The sequence below is a fragment of the Eleutherodactylus coqui genome, chromosome 1, assembly GCF_035609145.1.
Source record: "Eleutherodactylus coqui strain aEleCoq1 chromosome 1, aEleCoq1.hap1, whole genome shotgun sequence".
Taxonomy (NCBI): Eukaryota; Metazoa; Chordata; class Amphibia; order Anura; family Eleutherodactylidae; genus Eleutherodactylus; species Eleutherodactylus coqui.
The window spans coordinates 391078551-391098476 of NC_089837.1; the positions used below are offsets into that span (position 1 = coordinate 391078551).

The window sequence follows — 19926 nt, forward strand, 5'->3', positions numbered from 1 at the left end:
AAAAGTCAACTGTGGCACTGTATACTACAGAAATAATAACATTGTGAGCTCACCACGGAGAAAATCCACAATGAAATGTAATGAGCGACACGCGGATTTCACCCTCCGGAATGCAAAGGGTGAAATGAGTGAAGATTCAGAAGATAAATTGACATGATGTGCAATCTGCATTTCAAGTCTGTAGCAATTTGCACTGTGGATTTTTCTCATAGCGTGTGGATGAGATTTGGGAAAATCTCATCCATTACGTTGCTACTGTAAACCCTGCCGATTTACAACACACAATTCTGCTGCTAATCCATGGTGTTTAGGCCACGTGCGGAAGTACCCTAAAGCAACGATTTCCCAGCATTAAAGCCACACACAGATCAATCCAGGAACAGGTTTGGTAGCATGCAGAACGCTCAGATCTAATCTACAGATAAGCAAGTACTCTCTCAAGGAAAGCCTATTCTAAAAACTGGTATGCTGAGCAGCATAATTAAGTCTATTGTCCCCTCTAAGCAGTCCTTTTGGTCTGCAAAGAAGGCTCTTTGTAATCATCAAAAGGGGTTCTAGAAAGGAAGTCGGGGAAAATGGTCTGCCTAAATGCTCATAATTTACAGAAACATTCAAATGCATATTTGTAATGAGGTTAGGCCCTTCACATAATGCCCAGCCCTCCAGTCATCAGGGAACAATGGCAGGACTGATCTCATAGCTTCCTATGGGAAGAGTTTTGTGTCCAGAGGTTTCAGCTGTGACAATGGACGTCTCCCTATGCTGGACAGATTAAGCTGCATGCACCATTTTTCTGACTGACTATAGACACAAGTTTTATAACTGTTATCCGTTATCTGGCTGAGGCAACAAACAATTGTCCTAACACAACAACTAATGCCAATCCAGCCAAGTTTTTTTTTTTTGCTAAGAGCGGTTGGCCAATTGTAAACTATTGATGGCTTATCTGCAGGATTGGCCATCAATATAAGATCGGCGGAGATCTGCTGCCCAGGACTCCCACTAGTCAGTTATCTGGGCGTTTAATGCTTGTGCACTGAGCCCATTTCCACAGGAAACAGACAGGTCCATTCTCATTGCAGTGGCCACTCTTGGTATTACAGTAAAAGGTCCCATTGAAGTGAATAAGTGTAATACCAAGTCTGGTAACTGGAGTGAAAACAGAACTATTTGCTTCCCCCAGAAAACAGCTTAGTGCACTGACCCAGTGAACAGTTGATTCGTACAAGTCCTAGGCAGCAGACCGTCACTGATCTACTATGGATTCTATCCTGGAGATAAGCCCTCAATAGTTTACAACAAAAGGGGAAAAAAGCCAGCTCCTTAAAAACACTTCTGTTTTTGTTTTTTGCCTTTTTTTGGAAGAAGATCAGTAAAATTACAAATGGTAGGTACCATGTAACACCATGTCTACGCTCAATCTGGGGTAAATACTACCTAACCAACCAGATGAAGATAACATTGTGTTCTGTATTAAACTGGACAATCCCTTTAAATAAAAGGGATGCTTCCATCAAATTGTTTAATATGTTAATCAAGCAATATGTGAGAATTATAAGTAATTTAAAACAGAAAAAAAAACAGAGTTGACGGCTCATTTTAGGGATATCCATATTAAGTGCACCGCTAGTAGAGCGGATCTGCAAAACATTGTCAGACCGTGGAAGAGTTAGGCATGATGAGAGGACGACCACACATCCCCCAGGAGTTGTCCAACTTGTATTACAATGTAAGAAGCCCTGCAGGCTTCTTACCTTACTAATGTAATGCTCTGTACCCTCCTGTATATGAAGGAGAAGCCCCAGATGCTGCAGTGCATTGGATTAACCCCTTAAGGACCAGGGTATTTTGGTCCTAAAAGAGCCAGACACTTTTTAGGACTTTTTACATGTTGGTTTTACTGCTTTTTTTCCCCCTTCAGCTGCCAAAATTATTTTTGCCGCGTTTTTTTTCTCTTCTTAATGGCATAAAGCTATTTTTTATACATTTCACTGAATTCTTTTTCATTTTTTTTTTGTTTTATTATGTGCAAAACTCTAACAATAATTTCTAAAATTTGTATATTTATTTACACTAAAATAAAAGTATGGGAATGGGTTCCTAATTTTGTTTCGGATAGTTTGATATATAAAATATGTATAGCCTCAGATTACAGGGTGCTTATGGCGATTGTTTTGGTTGGTAGTGCGTCACTTCTATTATATATATTAGGTTCTATTATGCACTATAGTATTATGTACTATTACTGGCGCAGTGTCCTCATATTTATGGAGACTCCCAAGAACCACGCACACCAAGGGCTGTCTCTTTGAGCTTGTGAGAGGTAACCCAGAAACTGTGGCAATGTGTACCTTGTACGAGCTAAAAACAGGATTCTACTAAGATGGAAGCACCCCAAGATGCCAACTAGAGCTGTCTGGATTCAGGTAGTTAATAGCATAGTGCCATTGTATAAATTGGCATATCTGTCTAGGGGTCACCCTGCAACGTTTGAGAAAATCTGGGCCCGCTGGATAAATTCTTCTTGAATAGCTGTGGAGGGGTCTACCTAACTGGTATAGGTTGAACTAAACCAAGCGCACCCGCTTCATAGATTCCCATTTCCTTGATCCTTGCACTCTGGAGGTTTGTTGTTTTTTTATCTTGTTAGTTTTAGACCCTTGGTTGGGGAGTTCGACCCGGTGCCCAACCGGTGACCCCAGCGTACCTCTCCGCCGGTCTTCTCCTCTGCTGCGAATGTGCCAGCCGGAGCGCAGGCGCACATACGCAGTACAGAGGACGTTACGTTGTCACTATGGCGATGACGCAGCTCCTGCAACCATTCTGCACTGATGATCGCAGAAGGGCAATGGGATGGACGGCTTCCATTGACTTCCTTGGAAGCCAGCCGTGTGTAGCCAGCACTAAAGAGCAGCATGATGCGATGTCTCCCCTGCGAGCGGAAAATCGCAATCGATTTCTGCTCATAGGCAGGAAATCGCGTATTATCATAGCATGCTATGGGCTGGATTAGCTGCAGAATCTGGAGTTGGAATCCCAACTCCAGATTCTGCCCATGGGAGAGAGGCCTAAGATAATGTACTGTTTATGTTTTTGACCTCAGTTTGTTTTTAAAGCAACAACCCATTACAAAACCCAGGAATCCCCCTGCCCACGACCCGGGGGCAGATCACAGCACTGTGTGCACTCCCCACACTAAACGCTGGGTTATGTTTGAGTGATGACACATTCTGCAACTGCAAGAGCTGCATTACAGCTCAGGGACAATATGCTCCTAGTATATCTATTGTGCTCAAATTAACTAAACGGAGCCCAAAACAGTGTATTTTTGTCGTCTATTGGGCCAGTATACTGCCACAGCGCTGTCATTTGACATTACAATCCTCCACCTAATAACTTGACCTCTCTGCAGCAGTAAATGTGAAAATTAGTAAAAATGCAAAATCACTTTATTTACTTAAAATGATAGCCACTAGGTGTCTCCCTTGCTTCTAATTTGTTTTCCACTGCCTGTTGTCATGTGAAGACAGCCTCTAGTAACAAAGTTAACAAGATGGAACACAGGAGGTGAAGGAAGGCGATTACTCACACTGCCCCCAGATGTCTATGGAGAGTTGAGGGAGAGATAGCCCAAAGTGAGCAATAATCGTTACATGTAAACGCAGGCAGTCACGCACTATTCAGTCACTTGTCGTTTAGCTCTGTTTTTCAGCCGGCATAAAAATGGTCGTCAGGCAGTTCAAAAATCGTTCCATTTGAATGGAAATCGTGAAGTCTTTTGAGCAACTTGATGACTTGAGGGGAGTAAACAATGTAGTAATTGTGTATACTCATGGTGGAAGAAGACAATGGAATCTTGACGGCCAAACAATGCTTCGCATAAACACACACCCACCCGAGCAAACAACCAGTTCTACTTCTACTAAAGTTTACTTTAGCTGATGAGGGGGAAAAAAGATTTCAAGTTGTCTAGCCGTTCAGCTGTTTAAGCGATAACAGTCGCATGTAAATGGGGCTTTCGTTTCCACAAAATGTTTGTGCAATCAACCCCAATGTCCAACTTGACATGTCAAACGTTGCCTGAGCTGAATCGCCATACTAAGGACCCTTTTACACGGGACAGCTGGTCAGATGCAGATGTCCAGCAGGTCGTCCCAGTGATGATTATTCCTATGTAAAACCACAAGAACTATCATTGCTCAGTGAATGGAGACGAAGCGAGCTGGGGATGGTTCCTGCCACCTGCCTCCAGTCACAGTTAACGGTCTTCGTTCATAGCTGAACGGCTGCCTATTTAACGCAGGCCCGTCGGCGTTCAGTTTTCTGCATTCAGAAACTGAATGACTAACGAGAAGCGAATAAACTGACATTTAGTTGGGCCTTGTCTTTACACTGAATGGAGTTATTCAGATTGCTAATGGTTGCGGGAATCTGGCTGGATTTTAAGTAGGGCCCTAAGGGAGCTCTGGGATCAAAAAAAAAAAAAAAGGCAGCTCACCACTTGTTAGGAGCTACTGAGTGCATATATATGTGGTATCCACCACAAAAACTAGCAAACATGTAAAAATACAGCTCTCCTACTTAAAGGGGTTGTCCCGCGGCAGCAAGTGGGTCTATACACTTCTGTATGGCCATAATAATGCACTTTGTATTGTACATTGTGCATTAATTATGAGCCATACAGAAGTTATAAAAAGTTTTATACTTACCTGCTCCGTTGCTAGCGTCCTCGTCTCCATGGAGCCGACTAATTTTCGCCCTCCGATGGCCAAATTAGCCGCGCTTGCGCAGTCCGGGTCTTCTGCAGTCTTCTATGGGGCCGCTCGTGTAGAATGCCGGCTCCGTGTAGCTCCGCCCTGTCACGTGCTGATTCCAGCCAATCAGGAGGCTGGAATCGGCAATGGACCGCACAGAAGCCCTGCGGTCCACGGAGACAGAGGATCCCGGCGGCCATCTTCAGCAGGTAAGTATGAAGACGCCGGACCGCCGGGATTCAGGTAAGCGCTGTGCGGGTTGTTTTTTTAACCCCTGCATCGGGGTTGTCTCGCGCCGAACAGGGGGGGGGTTAAAAAAAAAACAAAAAACCCCCGTTTCGGCGCGGGACAACCCCTTTAATATCCACAGCCCAATATATCAATTATATATTTTTAGCCCATGTATATTAAGTAGGATTCCTAGAGTTCCATAGTTTTACATATCAGCTGTGAGATTATATTAGGGGTTCTGGAATAGTTCCCGAAAACAGTATTGTGACAGAGCCCCAAGCAGAAAGAACCTATTCACTTGTATTAGTGAAACAGACAGCAGTTTGCTGTTCGTTTAACTAGAGTTCTGTTCATTACTGTTACATTTGTATTTTGAGAATAGCACAACATAGTTAGCTATACTAGTCTATGCTTCAAAAGAAAGTGAAGGAACCTTTATAAAACCGGTCACCAAAGTGGCATCCGTTTAACTAATGCAAGTAAATACCGTAGCTGCTTCTTCTAGGTTGGATCTGTACTAAAAGCAGGACCGTAAATAGCATATGGGCTCTTGGGTTTACAACAAAAAGACTTTCTTTGGCATCAGCTAAATAAGCTGAACAAGATCAAGTCCTAGAACAGGAACTAACAAATAAATCAAAGAATAGAGAAAGAAGATACCAATGCATTTACCTGATAAATAAAACCGCTCATCCTTGGGCTGGCAGAAAGCATTAATAATGCATTGGGAAAGAGGAGCAGATACCTTTCATTCTTTTCCTTTAGGGAAGAAAGCACATTAGGCATTAGCACACCGACCATGCATATTACATAATACTAGGTGTCAGCAGGCTGTGTCACACACCGTGCACAGACTACAATATGAACCTGCAATGTAGTCTGGACTTTCCATGCCCATCTGCATGCCACGGCATTACCCCCAGCAGCAATCCTTCTAAGGAAAATGTTATCCACAATACAGCATATGTTGGAACAAGCCACAAAACAAAGTGCAATTACACTGCTCATTAATGGGTTCTTAAAGACAGGATGAGGAAATAATGAAAAATATTAATATATAGTTCCATCATACCAAACTGGTGCACCAGATACCAAGAGCATGTGATAAGATAATGTCACCATAGGAAAACTGACAAAACACGGTTATGTGTAAGGAGACCTCCTCCACTGGTCATAACATACTGAGGACTTGCTAGAATTATTTTTACCTCCATGAGTTACAGAAATATTTTCAGAAGTGAGAACACTTCCACATGCAAGTCATTTTAAGGATTACAGGTATCTTGAAATAAAGACCTCCTTGACGACCAATATTTTAAATAGTGAGAGTTATAATTCTGCTTGGCTGGTAACAAGATCACCAGCTTTTTAGGGCTCATGTCCATGGGTGATTTTTCGCCGCGTATTATGCATGCTATGCACGGCCACGTAATACGCGCCAAATGGAGTCAATGAAAAAGTCAATGGACTTTCATTGATGCATGCACATGAGCGTGTAGACACATGCGAGAAAGAGATCGCAGTATACTCCATTTCTCGGCATACCACCCAGCGTGAGCCCTATACTTTTGTATAGTCAGCGTATTACCAAATGCCAGTGGACAGGCATTAAAGCAGTTGTGCCATCACCACAAACCCTATTCATATGCCCTCGTTAGGGCATATGAACTGTACAAAGCAGGGTCCTCTACTCCTGACCCCCCTGTATGACTCAGAACAAAGATCAGCTCAGTAAGAACTGCTCCTGTCCTGGAAGGCCTTGTGCAGTCCTACTAGAGGATGGCCATTCATCAGAATGGCTGCGATAGAATACTAGACTTCCCCTACAACAGTTGCTGCAGGGAAGTGCGTGGCTGGCTAAAGCTTCCCCTTGCAAAAATCATCTGTATGCCAAGGGTACCAGGGGTGAGACCTGTGCAATCAGAAGAATTGTGCATGTTGTCATCACCCTTTAACCCCTTAGTGACCGCCCCCTAGTGTTTTTACGTCCTGCAGTTGCAGGATGTGTATGGAGGGAGGTCGCGCTGCAATCTCCCTACATGCATCAAAGGTGTCAGCTGTTTCTTACAGCTGACACCCGCAGGCAGCAGCCCAAAAAGCTGCCTGGCGATTGGGGCTGTTAACCCTTTAAAAGCTCCATCCCTAAGGGGTAATGTAATAACCTTGCCTATAACTTTCACAGGTTTTATGAACACAATACACACAAATAGATGAGAAGCAAAGATGTGACAAGTTACATACAGTTCTAAAAAACACAACACAACAAAAATCCCGGCACATATCCAAGTAATCCGGTATGAGAAGCACTTGCCTCACTTCCTGCACACTGTATCATTACTTGGGACATATATATAACCGAACCCAGTGTCTTAATGTCATCGCCTTCCCAGCCACGTATGGCCTCGTTCAGGATCTGCAGCTCCAATTCCTTTCTTTTTCTCACTTCTTGACATTGTGCCTGCAAACAACGTACAATCGGGTCATTATTTGTCGCCATGACACTTCAGGTTTTAAAAAGTAACAAACAAGATAATTCACAATTTCTTTCTATCGTTAAATCTAAATTGTACAATTGATTGCTATACTGGGCCCTGTCTGTGTATCCAACGGACAGCACAGTAGTCAATGGGACTATTCACGCATCCTTTTTCCCTCCACATTGAACAATGTGCTATTCTGGTCCAATTTGCAGACAAAACTAGCCCACAGATCTGTAAAGCATGGCAAGCACACTGATGGCATAGGTTTACTTTATTGATTTTGAACCGATTTCTAGAATATGTAACATGGACACATTCCATGTAAATAATCCTATTCATTACACGTAAGTACATATATATTATATATCCATGCACACACAAAAGCATGCCCTAAAAAGTGGATTACCGAAAGATTCTTGAAAGCAGTCATGGACTTCTGGATATCTGGCCTATCTGGATGATAGTCCTGCAAAAACAAGTAATCTGATAAAAAAGTAAAGTTGACAGAACCCTTCATATTATTGCTCATTTACAGGATAGACTAGTGCTGCTAGGTAGGCTATTCTGGCCATCAAAGAGCAGAGCCTGAGAGGTTCTAAAACTTATCACAGCTATCTAGTCGTGCAATAAGCAGTAACCGCATTTGGAGAACTGAAAAATGGAACAGAGTGAAAGTACATTGTTGCAGCAAGGCAAGCATTTACACTACTAGTGTCCCATATATAGTCGCATACTAGTGGCCCATATAGCTAGATGTCGTAGTACAGCAAGCCAGTGGCATTTTATGACAACTCATTCACACAGTGTAGTTCTCAGGCGTGAAACTAAAGCACTAACTAATAAAAAAAAAACGTGCGCGCGCACACATAAAAATCAAAATAAAAAAATCTCGTTACGACACCCATCAGACATCCAGCTTTCTAGCCATTTAACCAATGCACTTATTTTTGCAGCTATTAATAATAAAAATATGAATCCAAGTCATTAAATCCCATGTTCTGGCAGATGCACACTTGCTGGGCTTCCACAAGATCCCGTGATACCCCATGCTTCCAACTTTTAGTGCACTGGCTTAGAATGAACACAAAGCTTAGTGTTACAGGGACTTCTAGGTTTTAAAGACTCTTTGCCACCTTTATTTTAGTAGTTTAAAGCCTATGGACACCTTTGTGTGAGATTTTTCCTTTACACTTCTATGCATGCATTTCCCCTTTCTTCTTTACACATTTGGTCTTCTGCAGCTCCTACAACTGTCACACCCAAGTGTAGCCATCTGATTGTGGACCGTTGACTTGCAGTACACCAACTTCCAAACACTTGCTTAGATTTACAGTCCAAGAACGACACTCTGAGCACCATTGCAGATACCTCTGAGCATTCACAATTGTGATTTTGGGCTTGTGTGCAGACGTTCCTGCACACTAACCTTCGCATGCAGTTACTTACAGATCGTTAGATGCTAATGGATATTCCAATGGCCTGTAAGACCTACTGCGAGTATTTCGTCAGACGTGCACAATGCTGTCACAGCTCATACAAGGCTTCGTTGTCCACGCTCTGTCAATTTACAAGGTAGCCTTAAATGTGGCTGCACTGCAAACTCCAGGACCAAAAGCTTTGCACCACTTGTACCGATTGGCTGTGCAGTTGGTTGGAAGTCTGTCAACTCTACACCTCCTATCATTCTGATGGTTTCTGTACTGGGATATTCCTGTGTGATACTCACTTCTATCCCTAATGCTCATACCTGTGCATATCCCCTTTGCCTGACAGCACAGGATTGGTGGGGGTTTTAAGTGGCAACCACAGGCATTGGATTGTTGAAAGATCCCGAAGTCGTCAAGGGATTTAGCAACATAGTTAATGTTTAAGACAAACTGATTTTTTTGTAGAAGCTAAAAAAGTAGAAATTGTGGAAATATTTACTCAGTCATAAAGCTACAAAAGTTTTAGAAAACTTTGTTCATTGCATACTAAAAGGTATGAGACTGACAACTTAAGGCACTTTGATTCAACGCCATCTATGAATACTGCTTACCTTCAGCTACTGTACCTGATAAAAGTAACATTCAGCACAAGGAACCATCAGTGAGGAAACATTTATCCTGAGTATAAAAACTTTTGCCAATTCTACCATTTGAAGAATTGTAACCCTTTACGTGCTGCATCTATGTTTATGGTTTTCCATAATGAAAAACAGGCAGTCCAATTCTGTGTGTTAAACGATTATACTGTATAATAAATGATTACGTGACCATGTAAGATTCTGCAGCGAGTGGAAGTAATTAGCTTCGTCATACCTCCATGTGTCGTTCCAGCTCCTTCAGTAGCGTTGGGTACTTGTCCAGACGCATGAATGGCTTACTGAGGCCCGTTGTGAGCACAAGAATACCAGGACTATTGGCACCTTTCATCTCCATGAACTCACCAAGTTCTTCACTGTAGCACAGAGATAGAAGATACCACATTTTAATTTGTTAGCTGTCAACACACAGTTTAGTAGTTGCTAAGATAAGAGGTATCTTTCAAATCCAAGTCTAACACCCTGTTTCCATAAGACATACCCTGAAAATAAGACATAGCATGATTTTCCAGAATTTTTGAGGATGCAAAATGATTTTTTAGGCTTTTTGAGGATGCTTGAAATATAAGCCCTACTCCAAAATTAAGCCCTGCTAACAGTTAATTAAAAAAGTCAATTTAAATAGTGTCCAGGCAGCTATACATGTAAAAAAGTCAATCCTTTTTGAACAAAAATTAATATAAGACAGGGTCTTATTTTCAGGGGAACATGGTAAATGCAGATAAGATGGCTAGCTTGCTTAACTTCAATAAAACCCATTTAGACACAGCGATTATCGCTCAAAATACATCTTGAGTGCTAATCATTGTGTGCATTTATATGGCAAGATGATCGCCCAAAATTCACTCAAACGGCAGTTTGAGTGACAGTTTTGAACGTTCACTTTGCTAAAATTGTGTAAATACAGGCTCATGCTGTATGCAGAAGACACGCGGGACCGCTATCTTCTGCATACAGCTGCTGTTTCTCAGAGCTCCAAGCGAGGTATGCAGAAGACCAGCTCCAAGCGGGGCTGCTTGTCTTCTGTATAAAGCTGTTATTTTCTCAGAGCGCTACGAAAGACGATGAGCGAATAGTTAACGAAAACTGCACGATGGCCACGCGTTAGACACAATTCTTTGAATTTTGAGCGATAATCGTGTCTAAATAGGTTTTAAGACAAGGAATGTTAAGGTTTTTGTCTGAGATTTGCGTTTTAGAAGGAGCTGTTCACTTTCTAAAATATAAAGGCCATATGCCCTTGTATTAAAACCAGGTTATTTCAAGGTCTTCAAAAATGGTATGTCCCAATATGCAATTTGCAAGACTAGGAACATGTAAACTATTACAAAAGGTCTATGGCATCCCCTGAATTTGCTGGCATATACAAGCCACGACTTTTACAGTTCTTGCATATAGCTGCACACGCATGGGCCAACATGGGCAAATCAGTGACATGATACATCAATTGTGCGGTGGCTGAACATATATGGGCTGTGGGACAGGTGAGCAACACATAGGAGGGGAGTACAATTTGGGAAGACGTCTGATTTAAAAGTGCACCTTTAAAACTACAAGACTGTTTATGAAATACATTTAGTCGATAAGAATACTGAAGCATAAGAAAAATGACAGCAGCAAAGCTCTAGGCCCAATGTGGCATTCTATCAGCAGTCGGTGGCCACTGAGAGTCAAAATTACTTAACTTTTACATAACCGTTTACCCAAAAGGAAAAAAAATGTAGATGGGCGACTTGAATGATCCGCCTCAAGCCTCAGCCATGTGTCCGCATCATTCACAATATTTCTCTCCTCTAGTAACAGTTCCTGCCAGCTCTCCATTTCCTATACCAGACAATCTATATTATACGCAATTATAATAGCAGTACAATGGCGGTCCATGGTCATGCTAAAAATTTCCGTTGCCAATTGTTTAACAGTCTGCATGGATATGACTAGCCACCCGATGACCAGCTCCAAATCAGTGATAAAAAGTAAACCACATGCATCTTATATGAAAATGGAACGTCATTATCCTAATCTTTTTGCAAGTCGCAGCTCAACAATCGTATTTTCATAGTTCAGCCTAATGTCTCAGAAGAGAAGTGATACCCTACAAAAGCGCAGTTCACTTTTGTGTTACAGAACAAAGACCAGTTATAGAAAAAAACAGCAATGGCACCAAATGAACCACATGAAGAAGGTTATGTACACCTTTGAATCCTTATCAAGCTGTTTTTGGAAATGAAGCCTTTTTGTAATTGGCTTCAAATTTTAAAAAATTCTGATTGCTTAATTTCTATGCTTGTATTGTTTTCCAAGACACTGCAGACTGGAAGAATAAAATTATCTTAGACAGGGTAAACTGACCGACTCCTCCACTAGCCTGCTGCCTGAGAGAGCCAGGTGAATTTCCTGCATTAAATCAACACTAAGGGGGACCAGCAGCTACTCAAGAGGGAGGAGGAGATAGACCCAGATATAGCTGTGTAGTACTGAGTGGGCGTGGTTATGCTAGACAGCCTCTGAAAGAGTAGAGGTAAGAGGGAACCGAGCTTGTGTGCATTTATGAGAGACCCCAGCTGATCAGTGCTGGAACGCCCCCAAGAAAAGGGAATGTAGGCGAGCCTGCAAACCAAGTCTAAGGCTTTCTAAATGCATGAGAAGGAAAACTCAAATGCAAAAAAACTGATGATTGCATGATTTTATTCTTCAGCAACTTTGCAAAATATGTGTGTTTTGATTTTTCTGCAAAGTCTTTACATTATAATACAGTCCATTGTCACCGTCTGTGTCATTTTTGACGGAAGAATAGTGCTGGGTGCATCTGTTTTTCTGGTATAATGACAGTCTCACCCAGCACTATTCTTCGGTCAAAAGTGACGAAGACTGTGGCGGACACATGTGAACGCAACTAAAAAGATTTATCCTACAGCTTTTCCCACATACAAATTCCCAAGAGCCAGAGAACGTAAATTGAAAACTGGTACCAATACCTTCCTTTTTACTCTGTATCCACAGAGAAAGGAAGAGATGGGCAGTTATGAAAAAAAGTGTTCAACAGAATATTTACACTTCTAAATCTCAAAAGAGGCTACTGATAAAGTACTCACAGAAGCAATTCTTATACTATCTACTGAATATTGGCCAGTGTGACAGTATTGCAATGGTACGCATTTATAAGCAATAGTTCTGCTCTGCTACCCAATGTTTTTAATTATGTTATATTGGACTGTAAGAAAAGTGGAAAGAAAAAAAAAATAGCTGAATGCAGTAATTCTAGAATCCCCGGCGTTTCACTTTGCCACAGAGCCTCTGTTATCTGTGAAAAGGGGCAGCAAAATTATAACAATTCTCTGCTCCCAGCTGCACCAAATAGGACAAAACATTCTTTCATGAGGTTTGTCCGAATGCTTGTAAGCTCTGCACAGACCATCTCCTCTGTGCTCAGCTTACATGCATTACAAGCTACAGATATACAAAAGAAACATAAACCGTGAACAGCAACCCACCTACATGCCAGCCAGCAACAGGACAACGCTCAAATTCCATTTCAATGCCATCTCTCTCAATGCAGAGCAAAGATAATAGTAAAGTCAAGCCCTAAAAAACTATATTATATATATCCCAAAAATGGACCTTGCCGAGACAAAGCACGCCCAAAATCATCAAATGTGAGCCTAGGCCCATTATTAGTTAATTCTGCTTGCTTTTATAGCGAAGGCTTAAAAGAAAAACAAAAACAAAAACAACAACACCTTTAGTTCTCTCTTTTCCTAAAAGCACAACCCTACAAATACAAAACCCAAACCATTTCACCTTTTAAACTTCCCCCATGCACGGATAGGAAATAGAGGTTTCCTATCTAACACCCAACCCATCTTTTTGAATTTCCACCTCAACTAAGCAGAAACCCGTAACATCTTACGAAATACGTAATATGTAACAAGAACGTATTACACAGTGTTCCGTCTACAATGGTTTAGAGAGATCAGATTACTAGTTTAGAGGCATCTCGGCAGGAGGGCGAAGGAGAACATCTGCTTAACCAGGTGCTAAAGCAGCATCTTCCCACAAACAAGACTTTTAAAAGAAACTTGACCTACGCGACTTACACTTCGGAGGATGCTTTCTGCTTGTAGTAGATGGAGCAGGAACTTTCCGCACTGACGGGCCTTAGGATGGCACACAGGCACCGCATTGTATTACAAGGACAAGCGACTAGGAGCTGTATGTCTTGTGTCCTCCTAGAAGGCTGGGGCTCCTTTCTCTGGGAGGATGACATCACCTCTCCTGCATACAGCCAAGCGAAGGGGAAGGCAGTGTGCAAGAGACAAAGAATTCTGTGCCTGGGTTATCCATGCTCCACTTATTCTGCAGATATACCCAGCGGTCACCAGACACACTTACCCCGAACAAACACAGCTTGCACTTATCTGCTTCACTACTGGGCGCAATAAAGAGAACTTATTTTAGAAGGGTTGCATGGAATACAAATCCAGACTCCGTCTCCTTGCCATGGCTCAATAAAAAGAGGAAAGACTACTGAAAAGGCAAGAAGATGTGGTATTTGGAGGTTTTGCTTTGTAATAGATGAAGCATAAAGCCCATGCAGGGATGCATTTAACGCTTCACACCATTCACCAAAGGTTAATTGGTGGTGGAACTGCCTGAAATGACAATGTGTTGTCCCCTTGAGTGAACCCATGACATGAAGAAAGAACTAGACCATAGGCCGTCAAAAGGGCAGCACTGAAGTGGAATGTACTTGTTTAAAAGTTATTAGATCTAGTCATCAATGTATGCCTTCATATATAAATAACGGATTCTATATAACATGCAAATAAAAGTTTACTTACAGGCCAGTTTTAATGGTTAACCAATTCAGACAGTGAAAGCGGATTGGTTGTTGAGGACAATGAGGAGACTCCCTTTTAGAGGGTACTAATAAACTAGGAGCAGGGAGACCTACCAAACACTTCAAATTACAGAATCCTAAAAGGGTCACTTGCAATGTCAACTGCGGACGGGCCGCAGATCGAACGGCTTCCAATGACTTCAATGAAAGCCGTATGTGCGGGAACCGCACTGAAATGGAGCATGCCGCGGTTCGATTTCCCAAAAAGGTCCACAAATCAAATCTGCATGCTTTAACCCCTTAAGGACCAGGTTGTTTTGTATCTTAAGGGCCAGACACTTTTTAGGAATTTTACCCATGTGGCGGTTTTACTGCTCTATTTTTTTTCCTTTAGCTATCAAAATAATTTTTGTTCCTTTTTTTTCCCGTGACATATAGGACTATTTTTTAATATCTTTTTCACTGACTTTTTCCATTTTTGAATTTTATTGGGGGTAAAAAGCTAAAAAAAATGTTAACAGTTTTTTTAAATTATTTTTATATTTACACTAAAATAAAGTACAGGAATGGGTTCCTTATTTTGTTTAGGACGTTTTGATATACAATATGTATGGTTTTGGTTTACAGGGCGTCGGTTTTGGGTTATTTTCTTTCTTATGTATGTATTGTTGTTTTATTCTGTCATTTTATTTTACTTATTTATGTAATTAATGTTTTTTTACTATATCCCCCATGACGTCATATAAGACCTCTGGGGGACATTCACATGTTTTTTTTCCCTTTATTTGACACTTTCCCACTGTAGCTGGGGAGTCCATAGGAACCCCAGTTACAGGGGAAAGCAACCCCTGAAGTGACATTAGTCACTTGCAGAGCTGCCAGGGTCTAGTCTGACCCTCCAGCTCTGCAGTAGCAGGGAATCCCGTGGGGGGGGGGGGGGGGGGGGGTCACATGTCACATGTCCAAGCATACTCTCCTGCCTGCTCTTACATTGGGCCCTGTAGAAAAGCAACTGCACGTTGGGTTGTTGGACGCCTGATGAAAGCCTTGAACCCAGTGCTCAGCTGAGTCTCTCCACACCCAATGTCAGATCAGGCAGGAGATTATGCATCAACAGGCCATATGGGAGCCATGCACCATACTCTCTGGGCATTGGACGATTGCCCTTACAACCCAACCACACAGCATGCAGTTGTGTCTCTCCAAACGGGATATCAAGTAGGGCAGTAGAGTACGCCTACATAAAGGAGTTAAAGCCTAGGTGACAAAAACAACTTGCTACTTAGTTACATTTTTTTCCAGGAGATTAGACTGTCACGGTCACCAACAATATGGAGTTTATGGAGGAGGTCCGAGGTCATGTTCTTGAGCTGGGGATGGAATGCAGTCGAGTCTACACTTAGACCGGGCTCACACGACCGGATCGTAACACACTGCGTAAAAACTGCAGTGTTTTACTTGCGTAGGGAATCTCATATCCCAGCGTATTCTCACTTTTTTGCTTGTGTATGCCTGGACATGTGCAGCGCAATTTACACATGCTGTCATGCACTGGCTTTTTTAAGGCTGTATGCGCGTAATAAATGGTCAAATAGAACATGCTGCGTTTTTTAAAGTGCATATTATAGGCAAGAAATATATGAAAGTGTCAGCGGAACAATGAAAATCAATGAGCTTCCATTGACGCCACTCACTGTGCTTTATATGTATGTACATTGTGCGCATAATACGCAATACAGATATGTTCGTGTGAACCTGGCCTGAAAGTGGTAAAGGGGAGCACTGTGGTGGAATACGGCTCAACCTCAGGCAGAGAATAGTTCTAAAAGCATATTATTAATAATCTTATATTAACAGGTCATTCCTACAGTCAAACAAGTCACAGTTCAAAATAAAACTACCTCACACTAAGATATGTATGTGGTAACACTGCAAAAGGCAAGACTACACAAGTTAATGTACAATTCTGTATACAGGAAAGAGGGACACACGTGGCAAGCCTAGTGCGCCGTATCCATGCACATCCAACACACCCGTCATCCCCCGCATCACTATCTGAAGATCTCCGAGGAATAGACGCAAATCACTCTACGCACCTATGGGAATTTGGTGGAAAGCAGCTGAGGAGGATTACTGCAGTCATTGAGGCCAAAGGCGGCCAAACTCCGTATTGAAAAACGTGCATAAAATTGAATGTCATCACCTTCTATGTGTCCCTATACCTTGTATATAGTGTATATGGAAGTAACAGGTCTGTACACACCAATATATTGGAATGCATACATAAACCAGAGCGAATGCCTAAAACCCCATCAAATGAACTTTCAAAGTAACAGCGCAGTCTTTAAAATTAACAGGAACACAATTTGAAAGGATTGAAAGCTTTAATCTGAAGTTTCTTTTTGCGTTTTTGTTGTACTTCACTGCATAATTAAAAACGGCAATAAGTTGGCTTTGATAGAAAACGCTTATTTGCAAGCAAGCCTCCATACCTGTGCTGTGTGAGGACATTAACCGCTGAAGGGTGGTTAGCACAATAGCTCATATATAGGTTCTTCATTTGATTCATTAGGCTCGTGAAACAACCTCCAACTCTTTGCTGGCCTTCTGGTAATCTAGATGAAGAAGGAGTCAGAGTTAGGCAATCAATGAGATCCGGACATCATCCTTCGAGGTTTTCCAGTGAATTTCTTTTACAACATATCAGTATTGAGATTGGTGGAGAGCCAATAAATGGGATCCCATTAATCTTGTCAATAAGAATCTTAAATTAAGCATGCATCTTACACACCAGGTTAATGCCAAATTAAAGTGTAACTAAACTTTTTATAAACTTCTGACATGTAATAATGGCATATCAGAGGTTTCTATTGGTGGGGGTCTGATTGCTGGGACCGTCACCGACTGCTAGAATGAAAGGCCAGTAGTGCTCATCTGATTTCTTTGCCTGCTCAGCTGTAATCAGCGAGTGGTACATGAATTCCAAAGACTTTTTATGGAGCCTATACACAGCTCCGAGCAAAGCCAGAAACAGAACAGGCACAATGCTCAGATAAGCGCTTCTGCCCATTCATTTTAGCAAATCGGGGGCGTCTCAGTGCCCAGACACACACAGACTGAAACTTCTGATAGGTCAAAAAGTTTAATTGCACTTTAAAGCTCAACAGGTACTTTAAAAATGAGTCATATACCTAAAGACAGGCACGCTAGTAGAGATCAACTGAAGAAACTTGTTGCTAATAAGTGTGTGTAACCCAAAAACCTGCCCTCCATGTACAGAGATGTGTGGATAGATATCTAAAGCTGCAGGGGATGGCTTGTTGCAGATAACGAGAGAATTTCATGGTCAGCTAACAGGAAAAAGGATTACAGTTACATACAAACTCAAGATGATTTGTCAGATCTACAGTCAAATCCTGCGGATTATTCCCAATGTCTTAGAAGAAAACAAGAGTAAGTGATTAGTGATGAGCGAGCATACTTGCTATGGGCAATGGCTCGAGCGAGCATTGCCTTAAGCAAGTACCTGCCCGCTCAAGAAACAAGGTTCGGGTGCCGGCGGCGGGCAGGGAGCTGTGGGGAGGAACGGAGGGGAGATCTCTCTCTCTCTCCCTCGCTACCCCTGCTGACTGCCGCTACTCACCGCTCCCCTGCGCCGCCACCCGAGCCTTGTCTGTCGAGCGGGCAGGTACTCGCTAAGGGTATGCTCGCTCATCTCTATAAGTCATCAAATGGAAAACAAAAAGGTAGAGAACATAACACCTTAGAGCCGACCTGCGATAAGCAAAAGGTACAGGCAAATGGCACAAATGATGATTTTCAACAATTTACTATAGCTTCACATGGCCAAGAAAATTGTACAAGATTTGTTTTTTGCGAGATGCAGAACTCGTGCACAAACATGAATGGGGTCACATACATAATCAATTTTTTGCCACATCGCATTGTGGGGTGTGTGTGTGTGTGGGGGGGGGGGGTGGATGCACACAAGGTTTCCCATTGAAAACAATGGGAAACACCTGCCGATCTTGCAACGCGGCTGAAATCCGCACCCGGGAGGATCGCAACTGAACTGAAGTGACGGAAGGCGTTTGACACAAAAAACCCTCCCATCCCCGGGTACATCGCCCTTCCCAGATTGCAACATCAGGCAGAGTTTCAGAGCCCAATATCGCACTCGGCCGTGTGAAACTAGCCTGCTTGTACACATGATAAAGGAGCTATTTGTTAACAGTCAACCCTACTACAACTGCAGAGGTGCTCCAAAATTAAGATGCCAACCATTAAATTGGGGCACTTTTTTATGGAAACTGGAAAATGTTAATGTTTATATCTTTACATAGAGCTAAAAGAGATAAGACATTCCTTATTATCTAACATTCATCTTGTTTTCCAATTGGTCTGCAAAATTGTCAGCTGTCCATGATCAAGAGATCTAGAAAAAAAGATTAGGTTGAGAACCCAGCTATGGGGCTATTGGGCAACATTCCCACTTCAGAATTATATTAAATTGGTAACTAAATTAAAGGCGTTAGCAAGATTATTTGAAGACCCCACGTTTCTCTTTCCACTAGACCCATGTATACAGCAGCATGTAGCCAGATTGTAGACTACTGTAAAACATGCTGTATTATTAGGGATACTAGGAATACCCTGAGTAATGTGAACCAATTCACCCCACCCCGTAGTATCAGCTTATACCCAATAGAGAGACAACTGATAACACACAGCACAGTACTACAGAGAAGTGGCTTTCCATGCACCATTGAGGTTGCTATATGAATACAATTATTAGAAAGTTGCTAAAATAGCAATACTTGAAAGAAAATCTGTTGGGAAAAGATGAGGTTTACAGTTTCAACGGGTCACAAAAGGTTTGATGTTTCAGCACTTACTTTGTACAATCCTCCAATGATTGAACCAGCAGCTGTTGAAAAGCACAAATCTCTTCCAGGTTTCCCATTAAATAAGAAATGCTGGTGAGACTCATCCTTAAAATTAAAAAGCACATAGAGAAATGTTACGTTCGCTTGGCATATAGCACAGATACAAATCAAAGCCATCGCGTATCATCCTGAGCAGCGACTGACAAGAGTAACTAGAAGTTCTTGGGGTACCAGACCCCCTTACCTACTGTTCACCATTTGCCCAAGAGTAACTAGAAGTTCTTGGGTGCCAGACCCCCTTACTTACCGTTCACCATTTGCCCAAGAGTAACTAAAAGTTCTTGGGGTACCAGACCCCCTTACCTACCGTTCACCATTTAGGATATAGGTGCTTTAAAATTAGTGTAATATAAAATTGATGCCCAAGAGATTTTGTTTTAACATATTTACATAACTAGGTCGTTTCCAGAATTAAAATAAATAAATAAATAAATAAATAAATAAAGCCATTAACATTAAAATTATAGGAAAGCAGCTCTCAAGATGCCCCGTCCCAACCCCTCAGGGAGGCCAATTGTAAGATGTAGCAAGTGTTAACTAGGCACTTAATGCAATAAATACACAGCTGCTGTCTCAGAGACAAAGGGAAGCCGTC

At 42.0% G+C, this 19926-nt stretch overlaps 1 protein-coding gene across 3 annotated transcripts in view; it reads right to left on the reverse strand.

The window, feature by feature from the left end:
- Positions 1-19926, reverse strand: part of ARHGEF7 (Rho guanine nucleotide exchange factor 7) — a 105768-nt gene that overhangs the window by 39159 nt on the left and 46683 nt on the right. For all 3 annotated transcript variants that reach the window (XM_066579756.1, XM_066579773.1, XM_066579764.1), the window contains 6 exons: positions 19281-19376; positions 16878-17000; positions 9766-9904; positions 7872-7931; positions 7297-7443; positions 5658-5744 (listed from right to left, as the gene is read on the reverse strand). In XM_066579756.1, the coding sequence (XP_066435853.1) occupies positions 5658-5744; positions 7297-7443; positions 7872-7931; positions 9766-9904; positions 16878-17000; positions 19281-19376 (652 nt within the window). The remainder of the gene's footprint in view (positions 1-5657; positions 5745-7296; positions 7444-7871; positions 7932-9765; positions 9905-16877; positions 17001-19280; positions 19377-19926) is intronic.